The 26973-nt window shown below is 34.5% G+C and overlaps 1 protein-coding gene across 7 annotated transcripts in view; it reads left to right on the top strand.

Annotated features, from left to right (window-relative positions):
* Nucleotides 1-2444: 2444 nt before the first annotated feature.
* LOC123542122 (coronin-1B-like) overlaps nucleotides 2445-26973 on the top strand; it is a 204828-nt gene continuing 180299 nt past the window's right edge. For 5 of the 7 annotated variants that reach the window (XR_008368703.1, XM_053531839.1, XM_053531841.1 and 2 more), the window contains exons 1-4: nucleotides 2445-2517; nucleotides 3771-3845; nucleotides 8032-8126; nucleotides 16889-17083. Coding sequence is in view for 6 of the 7 variants with exons in the window: in XM_053531839.1 (XP_053387814.1) it covers nucleotides 8106-8126; nucleotides 16889-17083 (216 nt within the window). In the remaining variant the exon portion in view is untranslated. The remainder of the gene's footprint in view (nucleotides 2518-3770; nucleotides 3846-8031; nucleotides 8127-16888; nucleotides 17084-26973) is intronic. The other 2 variants (XM_053531837.1, XM_053531838.1) reach the window with 2 other exon arrangements.

The following is a 26973-nucleotide window of genomic DNA, read 5'->3' as shown; positions in this document are numbered from 1 at the left end:
GCGACTCCCTTGTAGCTCCCTTGTGTTTGTTAAGCCAACGGGAACTCATATAAGCAACTCCAACGCCGAGAAAACTGTTAGTAATTTTAGAGAGTATACAAGATAATCCAGTTCCAGAAGTTTTTCTTGGTTCTTTAACGTGTCAGGTGTAAAGCATCCATACACGGGACTCTTATCCCAACGTTAGTAATTCTAGCTGAAGGAGCTGCGGCTCTAACTCACGACCCCTGGTTTCGTGGTTAGTGTTACCAAAGGACAACTGTCGGTACTAACTATATTTTAAGGTTGTACAGGTGTTAGTGGGTACGTAGTTTGTCACACCTGAGCTTTGTACCTCGTGTTGTCTCAGTGTTAATCATTTGATCGTTGAATTAAACTTACAGTTTACTCTTACGTGTCTTGGTGTTTTACTGCATCAATTGTTTGTAAACTATGTCTAGTGATTTGAATGCTTACAAATGATCTTCTAAAGGGTCTAAATATCTTTAGATTCAACTTAAAGACCATTTTATATAAGTACAAAACCGGAACTGTATTGTTTTAAGTCTAGTAAATGTTTCAATTACAGAATGTCGTGCAATATTTCCGCTGTAGAACTCGTGCATATTTCTCGATACAAATCTCATTACCTATAATTGTAAGGTGATGAATTTCATTATCTCTTTAATTGCACTTACATAAATGAGTCAGGATACATGCTGTTCGCTAACAGTTTCTCTAATTGCAATAGGCTTTGAAAGCGAACAGCATGGATCCTGACCAGACTGCGCGGATGTGCAGGCTGGTCTGGATCCATGCTGGTCGCAAACCCATTATGTTGTTTTTTTCACGACGCGGATCAAATAATGTTAGCATTTTTTTTAGACAACTATTACTTTAAGGTAGCGGATCTAAAAATAAGCAAGTTTTATATAACAATGCTATTAAAATATACCAAATATTGATGCCCGGTAAGCTCATATAATTTTGGTACCATTTGAAGGTAAGTATGTGTATTGTCCACTGAAAAAAATTATTAATTACATTACAAAAATATTTTTAGAATTTTTATCTTTTTTTACTTTATAGTCTTCAATGATACTTCAACAGAAACCCCGTTATTACAGTTCAAGATTTATCATTTCGCAGTCAAAACATGACTGTGGTGATTCGTGCATATTTTTTATGGTCATCTTATTTATTAACCCTTTCAAATAATACCAAGAAAATATGGGATCACCAGGCATCGAAAGTTTACCTTTTTGCAGATCGGATACCCTAAACATCCTAATCAACGGTTATTAAATTTTCCAAACTTATGAATTGTGAAAACAGAGCGACATTACTTAAATTGGAAGTCTTTTGTAATAAAGTTGATGTCTAGTTTTAGATCATTTTTAAGTTTTAGGGTGATGGACCCGTAATTGACACTCGACAAAGTGATTGCGCGTTCTCCCTGGGAGGCTCGGCATTCTTGGCGTCTACAGGGAGGTTGCTACACGCGGTTTGAATTCTAATATGCTTGTCTCTGTTAAAACACACTTACGTTTGAATGACGTCACGTTTACGTGCGATGACGTCAAAGTTTTTGTTGCGACCAAGAAAGAGCGCGTCTATATTTTGTCTGCTGTTTTGATTAAGGACATAATAATTTATAGCAAAATTGTGTTTAAACACTATAAATACACTCGGGCTGTAACGTACAAACAATTACACTCGGGCTGCGCCCTCGTGAAATTATTACGCCCGACGTATTACCGCCCATCGTGCATAAATAGTGTTAAAGCACTGTTTTTCATAAAATTATTTCTTAAATATACGTTCAAGGGCGCTTTACAATTAAACATGTGACATATCGCAGATATGTAGAAAAATCACAAAACATGACATATACAATCATAAAACTGAAACTGAAAATGAGTAATTTTATCAAACGCCTATTTTTATAAATGATATATTCAATGGCGTTGTACATACATAATAATAATAATAACAGTTATTAATAATGACAATGATAATAATTACAACCATAATCGCACCCCTCCCCCTGAGGTCACTTTACCCTTGTTGCCAATACTAGTGCTTAAAGCATGTTAACCATAGATATATCTAACTCAAAATGCCATGCTGCTTGATTATTTAGTATTTTGCTTGGTTGAAAAAATGCGTTCAAATTTATTATTTGACAAAAAGTGTAGACCTAACCAAAGAGTTATAAAAATAAAATACTTCTTTGACCTTACCTTGGAAGGTATTGAATAGCCAGAAGTCAAGCTAGTTCTTCATATTGCCTTAATTTTGGATTTTTTTACAAAACTGGACAAAAACAATAATAATAATAAAAACAACAACAACAACAACTAAAAAAAAAAAAAAAAAAAAAAAACGGAGTCGATTACCAGGCATAATACTTTGAGTGCTTTGATAAAACAACAAGTCTCTCGATAAAGTCCGATAGTGAAAACAATCCGCATGATATCAACAAAATCGATGAAGTGAAACTCGATGGTAGATTTGGTTTTGATTTATACGTAAAAGGTTAGAAACATACATTGCATGACTTAAAATAATGTGATTTTTGTGTTTATGAATTAACTATGAATTAACTATTGCCTAGGAGATTTTCGCTTTTGATGTTGTCATTAAGTTATAATTCTCTAACATTTGCAGAATTTTGTTGCAACCGGTGATGTGACAGATTATTTCCGGCGTCAAATCATCCTATGACAATGAGTTCTTTTATATGAATAGAAATAAAGAACGAGTTTGTGTCAAATATTTTATGAGCTGTGGTGGCCTAATGGATAAGGCACCTGCCTCGCAATCGGGAGGTCGAAATTTCGAGCTCTGACCTCTGTCGGAGGCAGGTCTTGTTACCGAAGAGAGACTGGTTGGTGAGACCTCGCCCCCTAGGGTAGACCAGTTTTACATTTTGATATTTTACGTTGTCTATCTAGAGGAGGTTGATATCGACAAGTCAAAAAAATATAACGATATTTAATCTTGAGTACAGTTTTAATGAATTATTTGGACTAGTGAGCCACTAGTCAAAATAATTCGACGTTCAGATTGTTTTATATTTGTGACTGGCAATCTAAACGTCAAAACTTTGAAGGACCAGAATAATTGAGGATGAATCACAGTACACAGTCATGTAAAGTTATTGGTTTTATCACTTGCGCATATTGGCATGTAAAGCGTGTATACACACGGTAAACGTTAATCGTATACAGTACATACATAGGTTTAAACTGGGAAAAAGATAGAATTATCATTGCTCAAGGTTTAAATCACCTGAAAATTCGTAATTTTGGATATTATTTGATAATTTTTACATAAATCAATGAGGAATTGAATCCCCTTTTGATACATGTAAGTTTTATTTTAATTTATGGCCAATTCGTGAAATAATCGGCATTTAAAATGTCGGCAGCGATGAAAATTTCATCAGTAATTGCTTCAACTATTTTGGTCTTTCGAGTGTTTGACGCGTGTGGGGATATTGCCCATATGAAAAAAATATCTCAATATTTCCTAGGATCGCATCAAATTAGTTGGACTAGTGAGCCACCAGCTAGTTAGATAATAGTTACCGATTGCCTACCTGCCTGCATGGTGCCTGGCAGTAAAAAATAGGAATCAGGAAGTAATGCTGTTCAATGTATGTAGGTGTCTCATAAGCCAACTCGGGTGTCCCTTTCAGTGTGCGTGACACTGTATAATGAACAAACATTTTTGAATGGCAGTTTCATTAGAACGCGAAATGATGTTGCATTTGTTTTACATTACAGTTGAGTGAAGCGTATACATGTTGAGTTAATGCCATATTTCTGTATGCTGTAATCACCTGAATCCACTGGAAGAAGGTATTAACTATTGTTATTTTTTACCATTGTCTGAGATACTTAACTATTTTCCACAAAAAATGAGACCTGCTCTAGCAGGCACAACACTGTTTAAACAAGATCGAAACAATGACAGACTTCTTCCTTGAAGTATAGTTGTATTTGAAAGTTAAAATGACGTGAATTTAGATTTCAACCATATTTCAATGTTGAAATACGGTTGATTTATGATTGAAATCCTGACGTCATTTCAGATTTGAAATATGGCTCCAATATTTTCCACTCTTTGTCCTGTTCCAACCGGCAGTTGTACAAGTTCTTTAAAACAATGTAAAATTGTACAATCTGACTTCCTCAAGTTCACCTTGCCTTATTTCATAAAAATTTTATGAAGTACACAGGTAAACACACAGTACATAAATATTTTTTCTTTGTTTCTTGAATGTTCATATTGTCCTGTAATGGTGACCCAAGCATGCTCAAACATCCTGCGCGGTATCAGCTGTCTTTGAGGGGTAAATTGATATAAATTTCTTACACATGTATAGTTTTTTGCAGATGCCATTTTGATTTACTTTTTGTTTCAAACTAAAAAAAATACAGACCATAGTTTATATTTCACCAGTCAGATATCAAGGATTTTCAATGTTGTAACGTCCTTATTTCAACCATATTTCAAGTTAACGTTGAATCTACGTCGATTCTCGACAACATCTCATCATTGATTGTCTAACGTTAAATCAGCGTTGGATCATCGTTGTTTTATGTCACGACCTGAATACAACCATATTATATCAACGTAGAAATGCCTTTTTGTAATAAGAAAGAACATCCTGTTACAACAACCATACAGTCAAAATGCTTGCCAAATATATATATACTTTCGCAGAGCTCTAAGTTACATGTTTTTAAAGTGTTGAAAGGGAAAGTGAGTTTGATTCATGAATACAAGTAATTTAATGGCTGTTTTGTCAGGTGCCTACATGTAGATGCAAACTATTAGCATCTGATAACCTGTTCTTATTGGACAAAGAAGTTATTGACGTTACTGTTTAATATAAACTAAAAAAAATTTTAACACCAATGAAAGCATGAAAACCACAACATTTCTGGCCAGTTACATGAACTGGTCACCGTGGCCCAGTGGTTAAGGTGTCCGCCTTGGGATCGGGAGGTCGAAGGTTCGAGCCCCATGGGGAGCGTTCATCCGGGGGATGTTTGTCATGGGACTCATTCCGAAATGGCCGGTTCGTGAGCCGCGAGCTAGTTAAATGAATGGTTACCGATTTCTATCCGCCTGGCTCCTGGCATAGTGGTAGAAGTTGGGAGGTAATTGGTACGCACAATAAAATGTGTCTCATAAGACAAATTGGCTGGCCCTTTCAATAGGGATGACACTGTAATAAACAAAAACCTTTACCTTTACATGAAGGTTATAGCAATTCATCCATTGTTTCACTGAAATGTTTTTGTTCAATGAAAATTAATGGGCACTTTTCTCAGTTTTTCCTCACTAGTATGTTTTTCCTGCAAAGTTGAAACAAAGTTTTATCAATTTAGTTCCACTTATTATCAACTGCATGATCCATGAAAACAAAAACCAGCACCAATACACATGAATCTTATTACTAAGTTTAATGGTCTCTCCATTCTCAAATGGTTTTAGCTCACCTGTCAAGTAGTGACAAGGTGAGCTTTTGTGATAGCCCTTCGTCCATTGTCCGTCTGTTCACAGTTTCTTGTGAACACGATAGAGACTACAGTTTGCAATCAATTTTAATCAAACTTGCACACAACTTGTCTCGGTTTCTTTCGAAAACTGGCCAGATCCCGTCATGGGTTCCAGAGTTATGGCCCCTTAAAGGTCCAAAATTTACTATTTTGGCTTTTGCAGCCATGTAGAGTCTTCATTTATGGTTTGAATTGATACAATCTTGCAGAATATCTTCAATAACAATAAATCTTGGATTCCGTAATGAATCTGTCAGATCCAATCATAGATACCGGAGTTACGGCCCCTAATTGACCCCTGAAAGAGTCAAAATTTGGTGATTTTTACCTTGTGAACATGATAGAAGTGACGTTTTATACACACAACTTAAGTTACAATAAGATCTCAGTTCCTTTCGAAAACCAGCTAGATTCCTTCATGGGTTCTAGAGTTACTGCCCCTAAAATGGGCAAAATTTTCTATTTTGGCCTTTTCAGCCATATAGAGGTTTCATTTATGCTTTGATTTGATACAAACTTACATAGAATGATTATCTTGATGATCTCTAGGCCTAGATTTTAACTAGGTCATGTCGGGTCAAAAACCAGGTCATCAGGTCAAATCAAAAGAAAAGCTTGTAAACAGCCTAGAGGCCCCATTTATGAGCATTCTTCATGAAACTTGATCAGAATGTTTATCTTGATGGTTCCTAGGTCAGGTTTGAAACTGGGTCATATGGGGTCAGAAACCAGGTCGCCCTGTTAAATCAAAGGAAAAGCGCGTTAACACTTGTTCAATTGATGTGCATGAAACTTGGTCAGAATGTTTGTCTGTATGAAATATCTTATGAATTTTTATCTAGGTCATGTTGGGTCAAAAACGAGGTCACTAGATCAGATCAAAGAAAATGCTTGTTTACTCGCAAGATGCCATGTTTTTTGTCCAATCTTACTGAAAATTGGTCATAATATTTTTCTACATGTAATCACTAGGTAAAACATGTTTATACTGTTATTGTATGTTACATAGGTGAGCGACCTAGGGCCATGGCCCTTGGCCCTCTTGTTTTCAGGGTTGTGGGGAGGATGGCCTCTTTATTTCTCAGATATGTCATATTTCACTATTTAAACACTCTAGCACCTTCATTCTATTGAATTCTTTTGATATTCAGACAGAATGTTACTGCCAACAATGACTCAGTGAAGTTTGATTAATTAAAACCTGTCAGATAGGACCAGGAGGTCCTTGGTGTATTTGATTCTTCTGACAAGTTCATTTCTTCACCAGTTTAAATCAAATTTATACATAATATGTATTTCCAAGAAAACATTTTTAAGGTTATGTTTAAAATCAATTATAAAAAAGCTAGATAGGATCATTTTAACCAGAGTTATACCCCTTGATATAGAAAAGATGCTCTTTTACTGTTTAGACATCATTTCTATTGCATTGTTGATCATGTTTAGATTATGTACATCTGTGATCTCAAGTAGGCAGTATAGAGCTGTCTTCTTTCGGAGAATAGAGTGCTATTAACATTGTCCAGTACACAAACAAAGTATGTGCAGGGGTTGGGCCCATTAGACCCAAGTACAAGGTCACCAAGTTGTTATACTTGGAATTATTTTTATGTTGAATTTTTTCGAAAACTTTGTTTAAAGACATATCTTTGGTACTTTAAAAGATAATGACTTGAAATTAAAAATATTTCTTTATAACCATCATCTGCATGTGTGGTTACAATCACCATTACTAATTTATTTTTGACAAAATTATTCCCCTTTCATACTTAAAGTTTTTTGGCAATCTTCGCTTCCTGGATATAACTAGTGCAATATAAGATTATGACTTGAAACTTTCTTTTAAAATAAAGGTCTATTATTGAGACATAAATTCATTTTACTGTCAAATCCTCTTACGGACAGCTCTGAGGCAACAAATTAATTGTTGCATTGTTTTTTTTACAGTAGGAGGTTTTTACCACAGATGCTTAGGGTTTGGACCAGCTACGACCCTGCTCTGGTCTATATTTTTGCCAAATACAAGAAAGACCTGCATTGAACAACATCATAACAGCTTGCATAATAACAATTCAATCAAAATCAATTAACCTTTTTAAAGTCTTAGAAAGAAGATCTCTTGTCTCCTAGCTGTTATAATGTGATTTTTTAGATGGTCTTTGTTGTATTTAAAATTGTAGACAGGGCAGGGTAGAAGCTGGTCCAAACCCCAAGTATCGGTGGATAATAAAAGCACAGAATGTTTATTAAACCAACATTCTGAGATAGACCTATATGTTTCTTGAGGGTAAAAGTGGGTAAAAAAAGGTAAATTACCCTAATTTTTTCACAGACTGTGTATTTGACCTTAGTTTATAGAAATATGTAAAAAAGTGATTTTGTGAAAAAATGTCACTTGGACCAGTATTGTGCTAAGCCATCGATGTGTCCAGTGAAACCCAGATTAATTTAGTGCATTGTTGTTTTTTTTTTACAGTAGTCTTAGCGTGTTTTCCCAAAATAGCCCTACTTAATTTGGTGTGGTTAAGAGTAGAATCAGTTTCAAAAAGAATGCACTTTTCAGAAAAAGAGGTAATTTGTTACTCTTCAGAAAAGGAGGTAATTTTTGTTCTGTGTTGTTAGTTGCATGATTTTAACATATTTCACTTCGGTTCAGTTAAGTTCCAAGTTCTTGAATTACGTTTTTTGAGCATTTTAGGGCCAGCATGGTCCTTTTGGTTGTTTTTTTAAATTTAAAACCTGGTAAAGCATGCTCTTTTGTTGTTTTGTTGAATTTCATTTTTGATGTCAGAAATGAATTGAATTCTATCAAGCAGATAAGAAGGTTATGCTTACTGCTAGTGTGCTTTTGTGTTTGAATAAATTGTCAGTGTGCAGCTTCTGTCATGTGCAGCATTTCGTATCTTGTATGCTTAAGGTAGTTCTGCACGTTTGCTAAACCAAAAGTGATGGCGTAACTTCATTTATCTGGAAAACATAGAATGAAGCCTGGATACATAAATAAAAATCAATTTACGAGTATAAAACCCAGTATAAGACATAAAACCCGACAGACAAGCGTCAAATTTAGCAATATTGTTTACTAGCTGAAAGGAGAAGCTACTGGCTAGAGTTAACAAAAATGTTTTAGTAATACTCTATCAGCAAAATTTACTAAATAATTAATCTCACTAAGAAACAAATCAAAAGATAAAACACGAAGTCCCCTATAACTAGACTGCTCACATTAAAACACAGGGGTTTTTCTTTCTGATTTGGGAACATAGCCTATACCCCCATAATAGGCTGATAACCATGACATATAATAAGGCCGCATGATATTTAACCATGACCCTGCTAAATTTCAGTAATGAACTTGTCCATCTTTCAAATTGAACAGTACCATTAACTGTTAAAAGGGATGCTTACCAAAAATATACTGACTGAATGGTGGACAGTGCAGACGGTGGTTTGCACTTGCCACCAGCAGGCTAAGGGTTGATAATTACTCTGTTAGTTTACGCTGTATTGGCCAATTAAATTGCATCCTTGAATCCCTGATGTTTTATTGATCATATTGGCCCTGATTTTTTTTTTCATATTGGCAATGATATCTGGTATTGGCCCAGTTTGGATTTGCTACCTATGATATGGAAAATTGATGTAATATTATTGTGACCAATATTGATAGTTGAATAAAAATGTCTGGTATTGATTTGCTATAAAGCATTAATTAGTAAAACTGATCGATTGAGTATTGCTATTCTTATTTTATTATTTGCCTGCAGCGGTTCAGTACCTTTCATTAAAACATCTGGTCTCAAAACATTGCATCTTTTCTCAGTAAAAATCAATTTGCTCCATCAATATTTTCTTGCAATATGCTGCTTTTATTGATACCTGATATTTTTACCTGAGTATGCATGTGAATGTCTTTTCGTGTGTAATTTATACAAAATGTTAGGAATTTAATAGCATACTTTTAATTTTATTACTATGCAGTGTTGAAACTGGTGGAGAAAGCCCGTCCTATTACAACACTTTTTGTGTTCTAGTCCCATTTTTAACAGCAATGCCGTAGTATCTAAAAAACTTATATACAATATTACTAATTGGAAAACTGCTGAAGACTGTTAGTCTTGCATGTAAAAACCTGATTATACAGTCTAACCTGCCACCTTTGAATGGAGACCACCTGCAAATAAGGACCACTTTCTGTCATTTTAGACAAGTTTGACTGTATCTGTCTGTTCTCTGGAGGCCTCCAGTTTTTTGTACAAAACATTTATTTTGTTCTTAATTTTGCAAAATTATCTTTGATTAAACAAAAAGTTACCATTAAAAAAATGACTGTATCAAATTTGTTTTATATTATATATTTATAAATTATGTAAATATATCTTGAGTCATAAGGTTGTTAAAACTTGGTTTGACAACCAGTCTAAGAATGCAGCGTTTTCATTGGTCAGTTTGTGAGACTGAGCTGAAAATCAACCAATCAGAAGCTGAAGCAGGTCACAGACTGGTCTTCAACCTCATTTTCATAACCTTGGACTATTTACATCTTTAGACTGGTATACAGTATTGAGATAAAACAATACAAACTGGATAATCTTACAGTTTGCCACATACCTATCTTATCAATGTAAATATTTACCAAATACCAAGATATTAATTTCACACTCTCAAAGTAAACACACACATTTATCTTTGCTACCCAATATGTCAAAAATTTACAATTTTTAAAACCTTTCTTTTCACATCAGTTTCCTGATGAATGGTATATTAAATTACATCTCCATTTTCTTAAAAGATGTCGGAACATTTTAAATATTTAATAATAATAAATAGAACTTTGACAACAAGCAAGCTATTTACATGTATGTGCATTTACCGTATAGCTCCTTGTTAACACCCTCCCTCTAATTAATCTCATGAATGCCCCTTTCCTACCATTTTTTTTTAATTTGAGAGTTAATCTAGATCATTAGTGAATAACACTAATATTGGTAGCATCTTGAATATCTGAATTCAGTCTTACAGATTTTATATTACCAATTTAAAGGATGAAGGAAAATTTAAGGGTTGTAAATAAACATCCCTTTGTGAAAAAAAATGCACCAGGAGGCTGTATGATACCCAGAGGTATATGCATTTAAAGAGGCATTGCTGTAGATTTGCTTCTCTTTTACATGGTAGTTTTATATTTTAACTTGGTAGATCAGAAAAAAATTTATTTTTCAGCTATTATTATATTGGAACGTAGAGTTAATATATAGCATAATTGAAAGATTCCCCACCCACCTAACTTGTAACTTGATTGAAATACTGCTGAGTTTTCAGTAAGCCTCCAAACAGGTAGGACAACAAAAAAGGGAAAATTTTTAGATATCAGAAAATTATTGCTGTATTAAGTACTTACTGACAAATTATACATTATGGAATCACATAAGAATTAGCTTGTTTTACTAATTTTTCCATTCAAAATTGATAAAATTCAATGTTTGTAATGCTCGGCACTGGGGGTTAACTGCCGTAGTTGTACATCTTAATTATATTTAACAAACAATAAGTATGTATTTGTCCATGATGTATTAATTGGGCAAGAATAACTGGCAAAAACAGTATACTTAGATCATTTGAAGGCACTAACTAATAAAGGCATTGGCCTCCAGATCTTTCGATAAAAATTATATTTCTTTAAAACTGAAGATAATTGGTCATTTTATGAACATTAGAACATGAGGTTTTGTTTCTGAACTGTCTCAAAATTGACAAATCAAAGAAATTAGATGCCCACAGGCAACATGGCGAGCCCGCCCTTTGACCTCTAACTGTGACCTTGACCTTTGGGGTAGATTCCGTCTCACTGAGTTAAACATTCATGCCAAATATAAATATCATTCCTCAGTGCATGTCAAAGTTATGGTTAGACAAGATCTGTCATGACCTGGCTTTGACTTCCAACTGTGACCTTGACCTTTGAGATAGGAACCTGGGGTTTGCACATGAAACTCCGTCTCACTACAATTTAAAAGGCACTAATGATCTAAGTATGCTGTTTTTGCCAGTTATTTGATTTATTGGAATTTCATCCGTAATGACAAGGCAAAAATCACAGGTTAATTCCATTTTGATCTGGTTTTGATTGTCTGCATTATTGATGAATTCAGGTGATGCAGGCAAGCATCTCTGTTTTCTGTATTGAGGTTTGTGTGTTATATTGGGAGATGTTTCTGTCTGTTATTGAGTCAGTTCCATGTTTTACAGCAATGTAAAATGGATTTGTAACATTTTTGAGTCAGAATTCCATGTATTATAGAATGGAATCGAGTCAATTCCGTGTGTTAACTGTTAAAGGATGTAAAATGGATTTTTAATAGTTCTATTGTGTTATAGAATGGAAAATTGATTTTTAACATTATTGAGTCAGTTCCATGTATTCTAGAATAGAAAGTGGATTTTTAACATTATTGTTGAGTCAGTTCCATGTATTCTAGAATAGAAAGTGGATTTTTAACATTGAGTCGATATCATGTGTTTTAGACTGGACAACTGATTTTTAACCTTACTGAGTCAGTTCCATGTATTCTAGAATAGAAAGTGGATTTCTAACGTTACTGAGTCGATTTCATGTGTTATAGCATGTAAAATAGATTTTTAACATTTTTGAGTCAATTCCTTGTATTAAAGAATGGACAATTGATTTTTAACATTCAATCAGTTTATGTATTCTAGAATAAAAAGTGGATTTTTAACATTTATTTAGTCAATTCCAAGTATTAAAGAATAGAAAGTGGATTTTTAACGTTATTGTGTCGATTTCATGTGATATAGAATGGAAAATGGATTTTTTACAATCAAGGATACCATAAGGCATTATGAGAAATTGTTTGGAGATAGAAATTTTTGTCAGACAAAGGTATGTTTGTATGAGCATAGAGCAAGAGTATTATGGGTAAAGCAGAATTATCTGAAAACTGTTGAGTAGAGTTATGTTTGAAGGGTTAAAGGTCAACTGATGGATTTGTTCTAAACTTAACCAAATGATCATTAATAATTTTACACTTACTTGTGTTAACTGAGTTCTTAGTAAATCTGTAACAGATTAATATGAAAACATAAACAGTGATTTTTTTCTCAAAATTGTGAATGGGTATGGTACTAGAAAAATTGTGAAAATTTATGTCGTTTTTCTCAACATTTTAATACTTTGTGAATCAAAATGTTTATTGATTGAAAATGAGTATATGGGGTGTAAAAAGACCGGTATTTAAAACTTACATTCATATATATTATATTTATTTCAAAACAAAAGTTATTCTGTCAATTGCAAAATGTTTGTAGATAGAGTTCTTCCACAGTTCATAAGGGACTCCAATAAAACTTAATACAAATGCTCACCTTGAAGTTACTGGGTAGATTTGCATGAATCAGATTTTTTTTGCATTGCTTGGACACCAGTGAGGGACACCAGTAGGAGCTGTTTCTAGTTCTTGTTCGATTACATTTGAACTACAGATGTATTCACCCAGTCATTTTGTAAAGGTCATGGTCACTTACCAACCCCCTACCCCTGATTGTTTTTACTACTCCATTAATCCTCAAGATCAAAAGAAATGGATAACAAAATGTCTTTTTCACATTTAGTGATAGCTCTAGTTTTGTATGAATAGAGGTTTAAACTTTAAACTAAAAACAGATAAAATAGCTTTCAAAATATTTACTCATATTTTTAGCATATATTACAAACTTGATATAACTTTAAATTAACATTGCATGTTTTTGGGACTTTTTCTTATTGTTTGGAAATGTTTAAAAAATATTTGTTGAGAAGATATTATATTTTCAAAAAGCTTACATTTCCTTAAAGATTAAGATATACATTGTATGAATGAAGTGTACAGTATATATATAGATAATATAAAGGTTCAACTTTAATAATCTTCCCTTTCACTGTTTATATTACCTAAATAATATTATGAATTTTGACTGGAATCATTAAATCATTTAATTAACTTGGAAACAAGGAAATGATAGCATAATCATTGTAATTTGTCCATATTTAAACTGCATGAAATTTAATGACTAACAGGTCTTTGGTGGGTTTACCTAAAGATTTGTTTATAAAAGTAAAAAAAAAATAGTGCAGAACAAGGAACCTTTTTGACATTTCGCAAATACAGTCAAACCTCCAGATAAAGAGCACTTCCAAATAAAGACCACCTCTGAATAGAAACAACCTCCAAACAAAGACCACCTTTGAATAGAAACAACCTCCAAACAAAGACCACCTCTGAATAGAAACAACCTCAAAACTAAAATCACCTCTGAATAAAGACCACCTCCAAATGAGTCACCACCTCCAAATAAAGACCACCTCAAAATAAAGACAAACTCTGAACATAAGGGCTTTATTTATAAAGGTCACTATTTTCTCATCCTGTTTAACCACATGAGTGACTACCTGTTAAGACCACTTCTTCATTTCCCATTGGTGGTCAGATTTAAATGTAGCTGATAAAAATTTATTGTTAAATATAAAGTTCAGGTCTTTTTTTGGGAAAATGAATTAAACTTTGAAAGAAATAAGGAATTGGGAAAAATTTGGGGACATGAAACAAGTTAAAAAATAGAAACTTGGGGGAAAATGGTAAAATGGTTTTATTAAGTTAGGCTAGCTCTCGAGGGGAGGGGGAGGGAAGGGGAGAATTCAAGGCTCAAGTCCAGTTTCAGGGTAGGCAATCAATACATATTTTCTTTTGTCCTCCACTTACGTTTCTTTTAGGTAATTTGTCATAACACGTATGGACCTAACCAGTCATTTTACAAAATCTAGAACCTTTGCTAGGCTGACTAACTACTTAGATATGGAACGTAACTGAAATACCATTAAGGGAGGATGTTTAAAGCGGGATGTATTGTTCATATAATCAGACAGAAACTTAATTCCCTCCTACTGTAAAAGGAATGCTTTTTTTTGTCACAATATATTGGTAGTTAAAAGCAGCTTAAGACAATGTCATTATATTTAACCACTTTTTTTTATTTATTATGTCCAAGTTTAGATAAATTATGACATGGGGCCGCAAAATACAAAGTTGACATTTTTTCCACTACTGACTCTCAATACATGTAGCTCTAAAGGTCAAGATCACTGTGATCCAGACACTGAAAATCTCTTTAAATCAATTACTAACAAAAGCTTAAGTATACAGCTATCAAAGTTCATAGAATTATTGTCTGTGGTCAGTTAATGATATTTAACTGGCAGGTATAGTTATGTACAAAACTTTGTCACACAATTTCACGATAAAAAAACTGTTATATAATAATTGGTTTTGTTCAAGAATAAATGTTTTAAATTTTGTATTAAAAACAGATAAATTAGCTTTGCAAATAGAGAATTGCATAGAGCTCTTCTATCAATTACATTGTCTTAACCTTAAAGGGAGGTAATAAGAAATGAACTCAGTATTATTTTCTATGATGTTATTCAGATATTCATTTTTATCTTTTAATTCTATATTAAAAATAGATGAAGCAGCTTTGCAAATTTTTATAAAGAATTTGCATAGAGCTCATCTTTCAATTATTGTCTTAACATTAAAGGGAGGTAATAAGATATGGAGTCAGTATTGTCTTAACCTTAAAGGGAGGTAATAAGAAATGAACTCAGTATTATTTTCTATGATGTTATTCAGATATTCATTTTTATCTTTTAATTCTATATTAAAAATAGATGAAGCAGCTATGCAAAGTTTTATAAACAATTTGCATAGAGCTCATCTTTCAATTATTGTCTTAACATAAAAGGGAGGTAATAAGATATGGAGTCAGTAATATTTTCCAGTATGTTATTCAGATATTCAATCGTATGACAAACGTATGAGATAACAATTACAGATAATAGGAAATAATAAAAAGTTGATATGAGCCGCGTCATGAGAAAACCAACATAGTGGGTTTGCGACCAGCATGGATCCAGATCAGCCTGCGCATCCACGCAGTCTGGTCAGGATCCATGCTGTTTGCTAACTGTTTCTCTAATTGCAATAGGCATTGATAGCGAACAGCATGGATCCTGACCAGACTGCACGGATGCGCAGGCTTGTCTGGATCCATGCTGGTCGCAAAGCCACTATGTTGGTTTTCCCATGGCGCGGCTCATATGTTTATACGCATTACAAAGTTAAAAAAATTGTGGCAACAACATTAATATCAAAGTCATAATGACCTTAAATTAACCCTTATACTGAACACAATTCAGTGCCTTTGCGACCACTTGTAGATCATAATCAGCCTGCACAACCGCTTAGTCAGTATCTTTTTGGGACAGTTAATAGTACTGTCCAAATTGAAAAATGGACAAGTTCATTATAGAAATTTAGCAGGTTAAGGGTTAATGAAATTGACGAAATGATATACCTAAAGCACGGATCTATTTCTTTAAAAAAAGGCACAGTGTCAGAGAGTAATAACTTCAGTTTGGAGACCAGTCTAAAATGAGCTGTGCCAGGAGAAAACCAACATAGTGGCTTTGCGACCAGCATGGATCCAGACCAGCCTGCACATCCACAGGGAAGGTCGGTGGTTCTACCCAGGTGCCCGCTCGTGATGAAATAATGCACAGAAGGGCACCTGGGGTCTTCCTCCACCATCAAAGCTAGAAAGTTGCCATAATTATGACCTATAAATCTGTTGGTGTGTCGTTATAAACAGCAAAAAAAAAAAAATACATAAAAATTCTTAGCTTTATCATAAAGATCCTAGTTTCACACTTTAACATCAAAAATTTACAAGGAAGTTTTTGTACTAAAATAATATCATTGTTTTAGATGGAGAAAGATATAAAGGTCAATCTAGCTTTAACATGCGATTTTTAAATTATTAGTAATAGCTTTTATGTGGTTTGATGTAAGTAAATATGAAAAAAAAATCTAAATTAGTCCACTTAAAAACTAATTTATGTGAGGTTAAAGATTGATGTGAACTGAGGTCATCTCTAATTGGCTGGAAAGTTCATTTACTGTAAAAGGTTAATATTGCACTTTTACAGGTGCTGTAAGTAATTTCTATGCAAGAGTGCTATTATTAACAGGTAACAGAAGTAATTATGACATTAATGTAACTTTCCAGTTGATTTTAAGGGAGGATATTTGAGTGTTTAATTATGAATGTGATAGTGATTTTGATATGAACTTGTTTTATTTAATCGGAACAAAGTTTGACATCTTGTCCTTAATTGTGGACATGGAGATAAATATTGTTTGCTTATAGTCAACAACATTTTTAGACTTAATTACATAAATATGTAGATAGTTTACTTTCTAGTTACTATGGTCTGTTTTCAGATGGCGTTTCGGGTGCGGGCCTCCAAATTTCGACATATTTATGGAGAGGCACATCGGAAAGAAAAATGTTACGAGAACATAAGACTCACAAGAAATGCACACGACAGTAATTTCTGCGCTGTGAATCCAAAATATCTGGCAGTTGTGACAGAGTCGGCTGGGGGCGGTTCTTTTGTTGTCTTGCCTTTGTCTAAAGTAAGTATCCATAGCAACGGTGATTGTTTTTATGGGAAATCTTTTTATGCACCTGGTATCTACTGATGCAGGAGGCATATAGTGATTGTCCTGTCCGTCCGTATGAGGTTAACCAAATGGGACTGTTTCGTCTAGCATCAATATCGCTTACAAGAATGAATTGATAACAATACAGATGTAACCTGTGACCATTCCTCATCTTCAAACATCACCTGACCTCAGTTTGACCTTGTCCTTGACCTTATTTGGACTTTAAGGTTGCTTTATATGGGCCATCTCTTGGTTAACCAAATGGGACCGTTTTGTCTAGCATCAATACCGCTTACAAGAATGAATTGATACTAATACAGATGTAACCTGTGACCATTCTTCATCTTCAAACATCACCTGACCTTAGTTTGACCTTGACTTCATTTTGGACTTAGGTTGCTTTATATGGGCCATCTTTTGGTTAACCAAATTGGACCGTTTCGTCTAGCATCAAAACCGCTTACAGGAATGAATTGATACTAATACAGATGTAACCTATGATCATTCCTCATCTTCAAACATCACCTGACCTCAGTTTGACCTTGACCTCGTTTTGGACTTAGGTTGCTTTGTATCGACAAGGATGCCACCAGAAGCATCAAGCATTTATTGAACGCAGCTCCTTGTTTCAATTCAGTTAGATTATTGAATGTAGAAATGTGAAGAGTTAAACAGATGAAGCGCCTAGGACCTGGTTGTGTTACAATGACGATTTTTCTAAATAACTTGCGCAGGGCATTGAATTCTTAGTTTGAGAAAGCCATCCAGCTGGCTTAAGGAAGGCTGGTAGTTCCAGCCAGGCTCCCGCCTGTTTTGAAATGCTGCAAGGAGAGCCACCTGGGTTCTTCCTCTACCATCAAAGGCTTGAAAGGGGCAATATGACCTATAATTGTGTCAGTGTGACATTTTCCTCCCCACCTCAACCACCACCAAAAAAAAAGCTCTATATAAATGTTAAAGTTTTATTCTGAAACAAATGTCTGGAAGACATAGTGGTGTGTTTATAGTTTTAATTTTATGTCGGAAATAAAAAGTTCAGTTTTAGTTGCGACCAGATTTTGTAAGTCATCACGGAAGTTTTTAGTACTGGTTCAGAAGTTATAACACTGATTTTGGAGACTCAGATTATTATGTTTAATAGTGGCATTTTTCAGATGAGTTTTAAAATTGGCTAATAGAAAGGCCCCATTTTGTTTGCTTGTTTTGGGTTTAACAGCGTTTTCCAGCAGTATTTCTGTTATGTGATGGCTGACAGTAAACGTAACCAGTGGTCAAGGATTCTGTACCAGTACAAACTTGTTCTCTGCAAGTAACTGCCAGCTTCCCCACATGAATCAGAGGTGAAGGAAGAATCATTACAGACACAATGTGTTTGATCAAATTGACCGGGAGAACACACGGCCTGCCCAAGGATCAGACTCATGACCCCACAATCCGTATATTGGCGCTGTCCCTATTGAGCTAAGCTGGCGGATGGGGCTCCATTTTGAGACTGCAGGGGCAGTACTCAGATTTTATTTTCATACAAAGAATTCTATTTGGGTGCTGAAGCAAGTTCTTGAAACCCAGGTCTGACTTGAAAAAATTGTTGTTAACAATATCATAGAATTGACAAATTTGTATAAACCTACATGTATGTTGTTTTTACCAGACTTCCAAATTTCTTTTTTATGGTTTCAAAACTTTTACTGAACTTCGGGTGTTTCCTAATTATTTTTGAAACAGTTATAGAACTCAATATTTTTCTTACAGACTGGTAGAGTTGACATAAATGCTCCATTTTAACGTGACGACATACAGGAAGCTGACGTCAAAAATGACGTCACAAACCAAATCTGAAATTCAAACGTTAAGATGGACGTTTTGGTTCCACTGAAACTTAAGGGAACGTTTAATTGAGTATGCAATAAATTGGGATATTGCCTTTTTGTTTGCAATGCTGTTAGGAACATAAGCATTTTAGTGTGCTTGATTTGTAAACCAAGACCATTTCAAACCAACGGACGCGGAAACCGCAGGTGTTAAAGTCTGACAATATACACTTTAGCTTTTGGGTGTTTACGTTTAGTGTAAACGCATCTTTTGTTATATTAAGTAGATATGTGTTTGGTGTAGGAAATAACCTATTTGAAGACTTCTATCATATGTTGGCATATTGTGTATCCAGTCGTTATCTTACACAGTAGTCTTAATTTTCCCCTTGGTTCTTGTGTTAGTAAAACATTGTGGAAAACATTAATAGACTATTCAGACCTGCGGATGCTCAGGAAATCAAAGTATCCAACATATATATATTTAAACTTTTATGTACAAACTTTTACCACATTTACTGTTATTGAAATTTAGTTTTTAAATTTGATATTTTCCATAAATGATATCTGAAACAAAACTGTTGACTATTTTGAATGATTACTATGTTGTAGCAATATTCTTAAGTATATAATCAATGACCATTTTAAATGTGTAACAAGTACTGTGTTCTAAAAGGATCAAATAAAACAGTACCTTTAGAAAGTTTTTTTTAACAGTCTGATGTTGACATTAATATTACATGTTGTTCAGTTTCATCTGGCTGACATAGCAAATTTTAAAGGATGTTGCACGTTATTTGGATGCACTTTTCTCAAAGTTGTTTCGTTTTGAGAAATAAAATGTTGTTTTATAACAACATTTACAATACTTCAGCTACAAATCTTAAGAATAACTGTTATAGGGGTAAACTGCGATATCATTTTGTCATATTTATCTCGAATCATGTTTTATCTCGAATAATGTTTTATCTCGAATCATGTTTTATCTCGAATCATGCTTCCTAGTCTCCCGCCATTGCCAAAAATATTCGGGCATCGTTCTTTTATGGTGACATTTTATAATTGACAGTTGTCTATGTACTTTTTTTAGCTTACTTGACATGCGTAATCAAGTAAGGTTATCTAAAAAAATATGTAATACAATACTTCATCTTTCCTTTCGAATTCTGCCTTTTTTCACAATCGTCTAAGTAAGATAATTAGATTTTGATGATCACTTTTTTATTTGACGACTTGCAAAATATTCTTTTTTTGTTAGCTAATAGCGACTTTTTAGGAAAACTTTTTATTAACTTTAAAATGTTCAGTTAACTGGAATGAGTTATAAACATAAATAAAGAATATATGAAATAGTCATGAAAAAATAGTTTAATCCTTTAAAACTGCTTGTTTTTACTCTAAAAAAATCAAAAGAATATGGGTTAAAAATATGTAAAGATGATCAGTGGCACACAGTTATTGACATAATTATGATTTGTGAAAGCTATCCCAAACCGATGACTAAAATGTTGTGTAGAAAGAAGTAAACCAATTATAATGGTTAAAACCAACAATCTCATGATGTTCACCAATTACTTACACTTAATATCACTCACTTTACCAGTTTTTTAATCAAAAATTAAATATATTTATTCATTCGTACTCAATGTTACAAATATTAAAATACCATCACCAATACAATTTTCATCGCAAATTTTATAACAAATATAAATTGGAAAGAAAGACTACTCCGACTAGTCAATGTTGCACACCAATAAGAGTTATCTTAGCGCGTGCTTCATATCACCATAGTAACTTACGAGGAAAGACATCAAAGGAAACATATCTAAAACTGTACAAAAAATGATGAAAAAAAGGCTTGACACATTTTGACTGTTTTAGTCTCGAATAGCTTGATAAAAGAAAATGTTAGACACAAAACGATTTACGCGTGAATTCTAAAGAGCTCATATTAATACAATCATTTTAATTAGTTCGTCGTGTTTTAGACCATGTATATACTGTGTACATTTAAGTTTATCTTCTATTTTCTAACCAAATGAACTAATTGACTGGATGGTAACTGGTAGAAACAAAGACCTTGTACACATTTCACTGAGCAAGGATGCAATTCTTTTAAATCTAACGCATTGTATTTTATCATATTCTTGACATTCAAATATAACTATAAAAACACAATTGCCAGAAACTGTACAATGTATTGTCCCAAAGTTGTACGTGTACCATGTTTTCAATGTCCGGCGAATGACGAAAACACAAAAAAATCAGTTCTTTCCAAAAATCAAAACGTATTTATTCAATGGAATATTTTTCGATACCCATCAGAAAGAAATCATTCCTATCTATGTCTTAAGATCGAGTTATGGTGCCCTTATATTAAGCATCTATTACGAGGTAAGTTTTATGTGTTACTAAGTAAGCTTCATGATGTGTCTCGATGTAACGTTTGTGTGTGTTACGAGGTAACCTTTCGGTGTAAGAGGTAAGTTTTAGGTGTAACAAGGTAAGCGTTTTATGTCATGAGGTAAGCTTTATGGGTAACGAGGTAAGATTTATATGTTTTTTGTGTTATGAGGTACTAAGCTTTATCATGTGTTTCAAAGTAAGCTGTTTGTGTTACGTGAAAAGCTTTAAGTGTTACGAGGTACTAAGCTTTGCCAAGGGTTTCGATGTAAGTTGTATGTGTTACCTGAAAAGCTTTATGTATTTGGAAGTAAGCTTTATGTATTATGAGGTAAGCTTTATTGGTACCGAGGTAAGAATTAAGTGCCTTTTGTGTTACGAGGTAAGCTTTAAGTGTCACGAGATACGTTTTATGCACTTTATGTGTTACGAAGTAGAATGTATGTGCTTTTTGTTTTACGAGGTATGCTCTATGTGTTACTAGGTAAACTTATAATAATGCTTTAGTTGTGACGAGGGAAGTTTGATATGTTACGAGATAACATTAATGTGTTACGAGATAAGGTTTATGTGTTAACGAGGTAAGCTTTAGGTGGTATGAGGTAAGATTTATATGCTTTATGCGTTGTGATGTAAACTTTAAGTGTTACGTTTTAAGCTTCATGTGCTTCGATATATGATTTATGTGTTACGAGGTATGCTTTATGTGTTACGAGGTAAGCGATATGTGTTACGAGGTAAGCTTTATGTGATAGGAGGTAAACTTTATGTGTTACGAGGTAAGCTTTATGTGTTACGAGGTAAGCTTTATGTGTTACGAGGTAAGCTTTATGTGTTACGAGGTGAGCTTTATGTGTTACGAGGTAAGCTTTATGTGTTACGAGGTAAGCTTTATGTGTTACGAGGTGAGCTTTATGTGTTACGGGGTAAGCTTTATGTGTTACGAGGTGAGCTTTATGTGTTACGAGGTAAGCTTTATGTGTTACGAGGTGAGCTTTATGTGTTACGAGGTAAGCTTTATGTGTTACGAGGCAAGCTTTATGTGTTATGAGGTAAGCGTTATTTGTTACGGGGTAAATTTTATGTGTTACGAGATAAGCTTTATGTGTTACGAGGTGAGCTTTATGTGTTACGAGGTAAGCTTTATGTGTTACGAGGTGAGATTTATGTGTTACGAGGTAAGCTTTAGGTGGACTGAGATAAGATTCATATGCTTTATGCGTTGTGATGTAAACTTTAAATGTTACGTTTTAAGCTAAATGTGATTCGATTTATGATTTATGTGTGATGAGGTAAGCGTTATGTGTTACGAGGTGAGCTTTATGTGTTACGAGGTAAGCTTTATGTGTTACGAGGTAAACTGTTACGAGGTAAGCTTTATGTGTTACGAGGTAAGTTTTACATGTATATGTAACGAGGTAAGTTTTATTTGCTTTTTGTGTTTTTGTCTACCCCTTACCCCCTATCCCGCACATTTTTATATTTTGCATAAAACTAAAATGAACTTGCTTGACTTTTGAAGCAGCCCGTCAACTATAGTTCTCCGTCACAATTTCTTTTTGTTGAGGGCTTACTTTGCGATGCATGACTCTATGAATGTGTTTGGGGTGCTCTGTGGTTCCGAGAAATATACCCTTACGTTTTTTCTTACTTTGTAAGCTTTAAGTGTAACGAGGTAAGCTTTATGTGTTTTATGTTTCACTATGTAAGCTTTAAATGTTACGAGGTAAGTTTTAAGTGTAATGAGGTAAGCTTTATATGTTACGAGCTAACCTTTATATGTTACGAGACATACTTTATGTGTTTTATATGTTAGGATGCAGGCTTATGTGTTTTATATGGTACGAGGTTAGCCTTATGTGATTTATGTTGAACGAGTTAAGATTTATATGTTAGGAAGTAAGCCCTAATTTTTACGAGGTAATCTGTACGTGTTACGAGTTATTTCTTAGGTGTTACATTGTAAGATTTATGAGTAAAGAGGTAAGCTTTTTGAGATTTATGAGGAACGAGTTATTTATGTGATAGGAGGTAAGCCCTAAGTTTTTTGAGTTAAACTGTAAGTGTCACGAGGTAAACTGTAAATGTTACGAGGTAAGCTTTATGTATTACGAGGTAAGCTTTATGTGTTACGAGGTGAGATTTATGTGTTACAAGGTGAGATTTATGTGTTACGAGGTAAGCTGTATGTGTTACGAGGTTAGCTTTATGTGTTACTATGTAAGCTTTATGTGTTACGAGGTAAGCTTTATCTGTTACGAGGTGGGCTTCATCTGCTACAAAGTAAGCTTTATATGTTACGAGGTAAGCTTCGTGCGTTACGAGGTGAGCTTTATGTGTTACGAGGTGAGCTTTATGTGTTACGAGGTAAGCTTTATGTGTTACGAGGTGAACTGTATGTGTTACGAGGTAAGCTTTATGTGTTACGAGGTAAGCTATTTGTGTTACGAGGTAAGCTTTATGTGTTACGAGGTTTGATTTATGTGTTACGAGGTGAGCTTTATGTGTTACGAGGTTAGATTTATGTGTTACGAGGTGAGATTTATGTGTAACGAGGTAAGCTTTATGTGTTACGAGCTTAGTTTTATGTGTTACTATGTAAGCTTTATATGTTACGATGTAAGCTTTATCTGTTACGATATGAGCTTTATCTCCTATGAGGTAAGCTTTATATGTTGCGAGGTGAGCTTTATCTGTTAGGAGATGAGTTTTATGTGTTACGAGGTGAGCTGTATGTGTTACGAGGTGAGTTTTATGTGTTACGAGGTGAGCTTTATGTGTTACGAGGTGAGCTTTTTGTGTTATGAGGTGAGCTTTATGTGTTATGAGGTGAGCTTTATCTACTACTAGGTAAGCTAACGAGGTGAGCTTTTGGTGTTACGAGGTGAGCTGTATGTGTTTTGAGGTGAGCTTTATGTGTTACGAGGTGAGCTTTATGTGTTACGAGATGAGTTTTATGTGTTACGAGGTGAGCTTTATGTGTTACGAGGTAAGTTTTATGTGTTACGAGGTGAGCTTTTGGTGTTACTATGTAAGCTTTATGTGTTACGAGGTAAGCTTTATCTATTATGAGGTGAGCTTTATATGTTGCGAGGTGAGTTTTATTTGTTAGGAGGTGAGCTTTATCTGCTACGAGGTAAGCTTTAAATATTGCGAGGTGAGCTTTATTTGTTAGGAGGTGAGCTTTTGCTGCTACAAGTTAAGCTTTATATGTTACGAGATGAGCTTTATGTGTTACGAGGTAAGTTTTATGTGTTACGAGGTGAGGTTTTGGTGTTACCATGTAAGCTTTATGTGTTACGAGGTAAACTTTATCTGTTATGAGGTGAGCTTTATATGTTGCGAGGTGAGTTTTATTTGTTAGGAGGTGAGCTTTATCTGCTACGAGGTAAGCTTTATATGTAGCGAGGTGAGCTTTATTTGTTTTAAGGAGGTGAGCTTTTTCTGCTACAAGGTAAGCTTTATGTGATTGGAGGTAAACTTTATGTGTTACGAGGTAAGCTTTATGTGTTACGAGGTAAGCTTTATGTGTTACGAAGTAAGCTTTATGTGTTACGAGGTCAGCTTTATTTGTTACGAGGTGAGCTTTATGTATTACGAGGTAAGCTTTATGTGTTACGAGGTGAGCTTTAAGTGTTACGAGGTAAGCTTTATGTGTTACGGGGTAAGCTTTATGTATTACGATGTAAGCTTTATGTGTTACGAGGTGAGCTTTATGTGTTACGGGGTAAGCTTTATGTGTTACGAGGTAAGCTTTATGTGTTACGAGGTAAGCTTTATGTGTTACGAGGTAAGCTTTATGTGTTACGAGGTGAGCTTTATGTATTACGAGGTAAGCTTTATGTGTCACGAGGTAAGCTTTATGTGTTACGAGGTAAGCTTTATGTGTTACGATGTAAGCTTTATGTGTTACGGGGTAAGCTTGATGTGTTACGAGGTAAGCTTTATGTGTTACGAGGTGAGCTTTATGTGTTACAATGTAAGCTTTATGTGTTACGAGGTGAGCTTTATGTGTTAGGATGTAAGCTTTGTGTGTTACGAGATGAGCTTTATGTGTTACGGGGTAAGCTTTATGTATTACGATGTAAGCTTTATGTTTTACGAGATGGGCTTTATGTGTTACGAGGTGAGCTTTATGTGTTACGAGGTGAGCTTTATGTGTTACGAGTTGAGCTTTATGTGTTAGGAGGTAAGCTTCATGTGTTACGAGGTGAGCTTTATGTGTTACGATGTGAGCTTTATGTGTTACAATGTGAGCTTTATATGTTACGATGTGAACTTTATTTGTTATGAGGTAAGCTTTATGTGTTACGAGGTAAGCTTGATGTGTTATGAGATTAGCTTTATATATTATGAAATATGTTTTATGTGTTACTAAGGGCCTCCGTGGCGGAATGGTTAAGGTCTCTGACTTTAAATTACTTGACCGTCATTTATGTCATGAAAGCCATCCATCTGGCTTACGGAAGGTCAGTGGTTCTACCCAAGTGCCCACTCGTGATGAAATAATGCAAAGAGGGGCATCGGGGGTCTTCTTCCATCATCAAAGCTGGAAAGTCGCCATATGATATATAATCATGTCGGTGCGACGTGAAACCCAACAAAATAAATAAATAAATTATATGCTACGAGTTAGGTTTTTGTGCTTTTACGACTCTCACCGTCGTGGTCCCAACGTTCATTGTCATATTTTCGACATGTGTTTGTTTTTACCAATTTAGTTTCGACTTTCATATTTACATCTTATAAGAATCGACTTGACTTTCATCATTGTATCTTTGACCATCCCCATCGGAAGTCCGCCCGCTTAGTTCAATAGGGAGAGTGATCTACGGAATGCGGGGTCGTGAGTTCGATCCCCTGGCGAGGTGTATACTATATGTGATAAGTTGATAAAAGACCTATCTGAAATCATTCCTCCTTCACCTCTGAGTCATGTGGGGAAGGAACAAGGGTTAGGTTAACTGCCCGCAGTTACATAAATGAAATACTGATGTAACATATTTTCAACTTTCACCATATTGGTTTCTCCTTCCGGTTGCGTCCGTGGTTTGGCATTAAAATCTAAGGGTAATTCATAGGTAGTTGGTCTGGGTCGTGTTAAATTATACAGAACTTCACTATTTTGTCATTAGGGTAAGTTAAATTAGAGGCACTGAATGTCTATTTTCAGTTTGACTTCACCTGATATTTCTGAACCTCGGGACCAGTAAAAATATTTGAGTATACTCGGGGATGTGCCTATCCTTTAATTGATATCTTTGGCAATTAATTATATACATTTTGACAATTCCTTGTGGTTTTTAATGCAGACGAGAGAGCGCATCTTTAGAATTGTTCAAGCAATGATGCTTCTGACAAAATTTGGTGAACACTAAGCAATCATTTGTAAAATGGTGAAACCTGTTTTTAAACTCTGGATTAGTGCAGACAAATGGAATAGATTTGAAAAAGGTCTTGCTTGAGTAATTCTGAGTAAGTTTGGATAACAGCAGTTCATGGGGAGAAGTCGATTAAGAAAAACGCTGACGACAGTCAGACAGACCAATAGACGGACAAATGACGGACGGACAGACTCCCCTGAGTGATTAACTTTGTCACGGTTTCAGAGTTGATTCACAATTTCGAAAAATACGCATACGCGGC

This window comes from Mercenaria mercenaria, chromosome 19 (assembly GCF_021730395.1).
Source record: "Mercenaria mercenaria strain notata chromosome 19, MADL_Memer_1, whole genome shotgun sequence".
NCBI classification, from domain to species: domain Eukaryota; kingdom Metazoa; phylum Mollusca; class Bivalvia; order Venerida; family Veneridae; genus Mercenaria; species Mercenaria mercenaria.
Note: the sequence above shows the minus strand (reverse complement) of the source record. Positions and strands in the feature narration are given on the sequence as shown.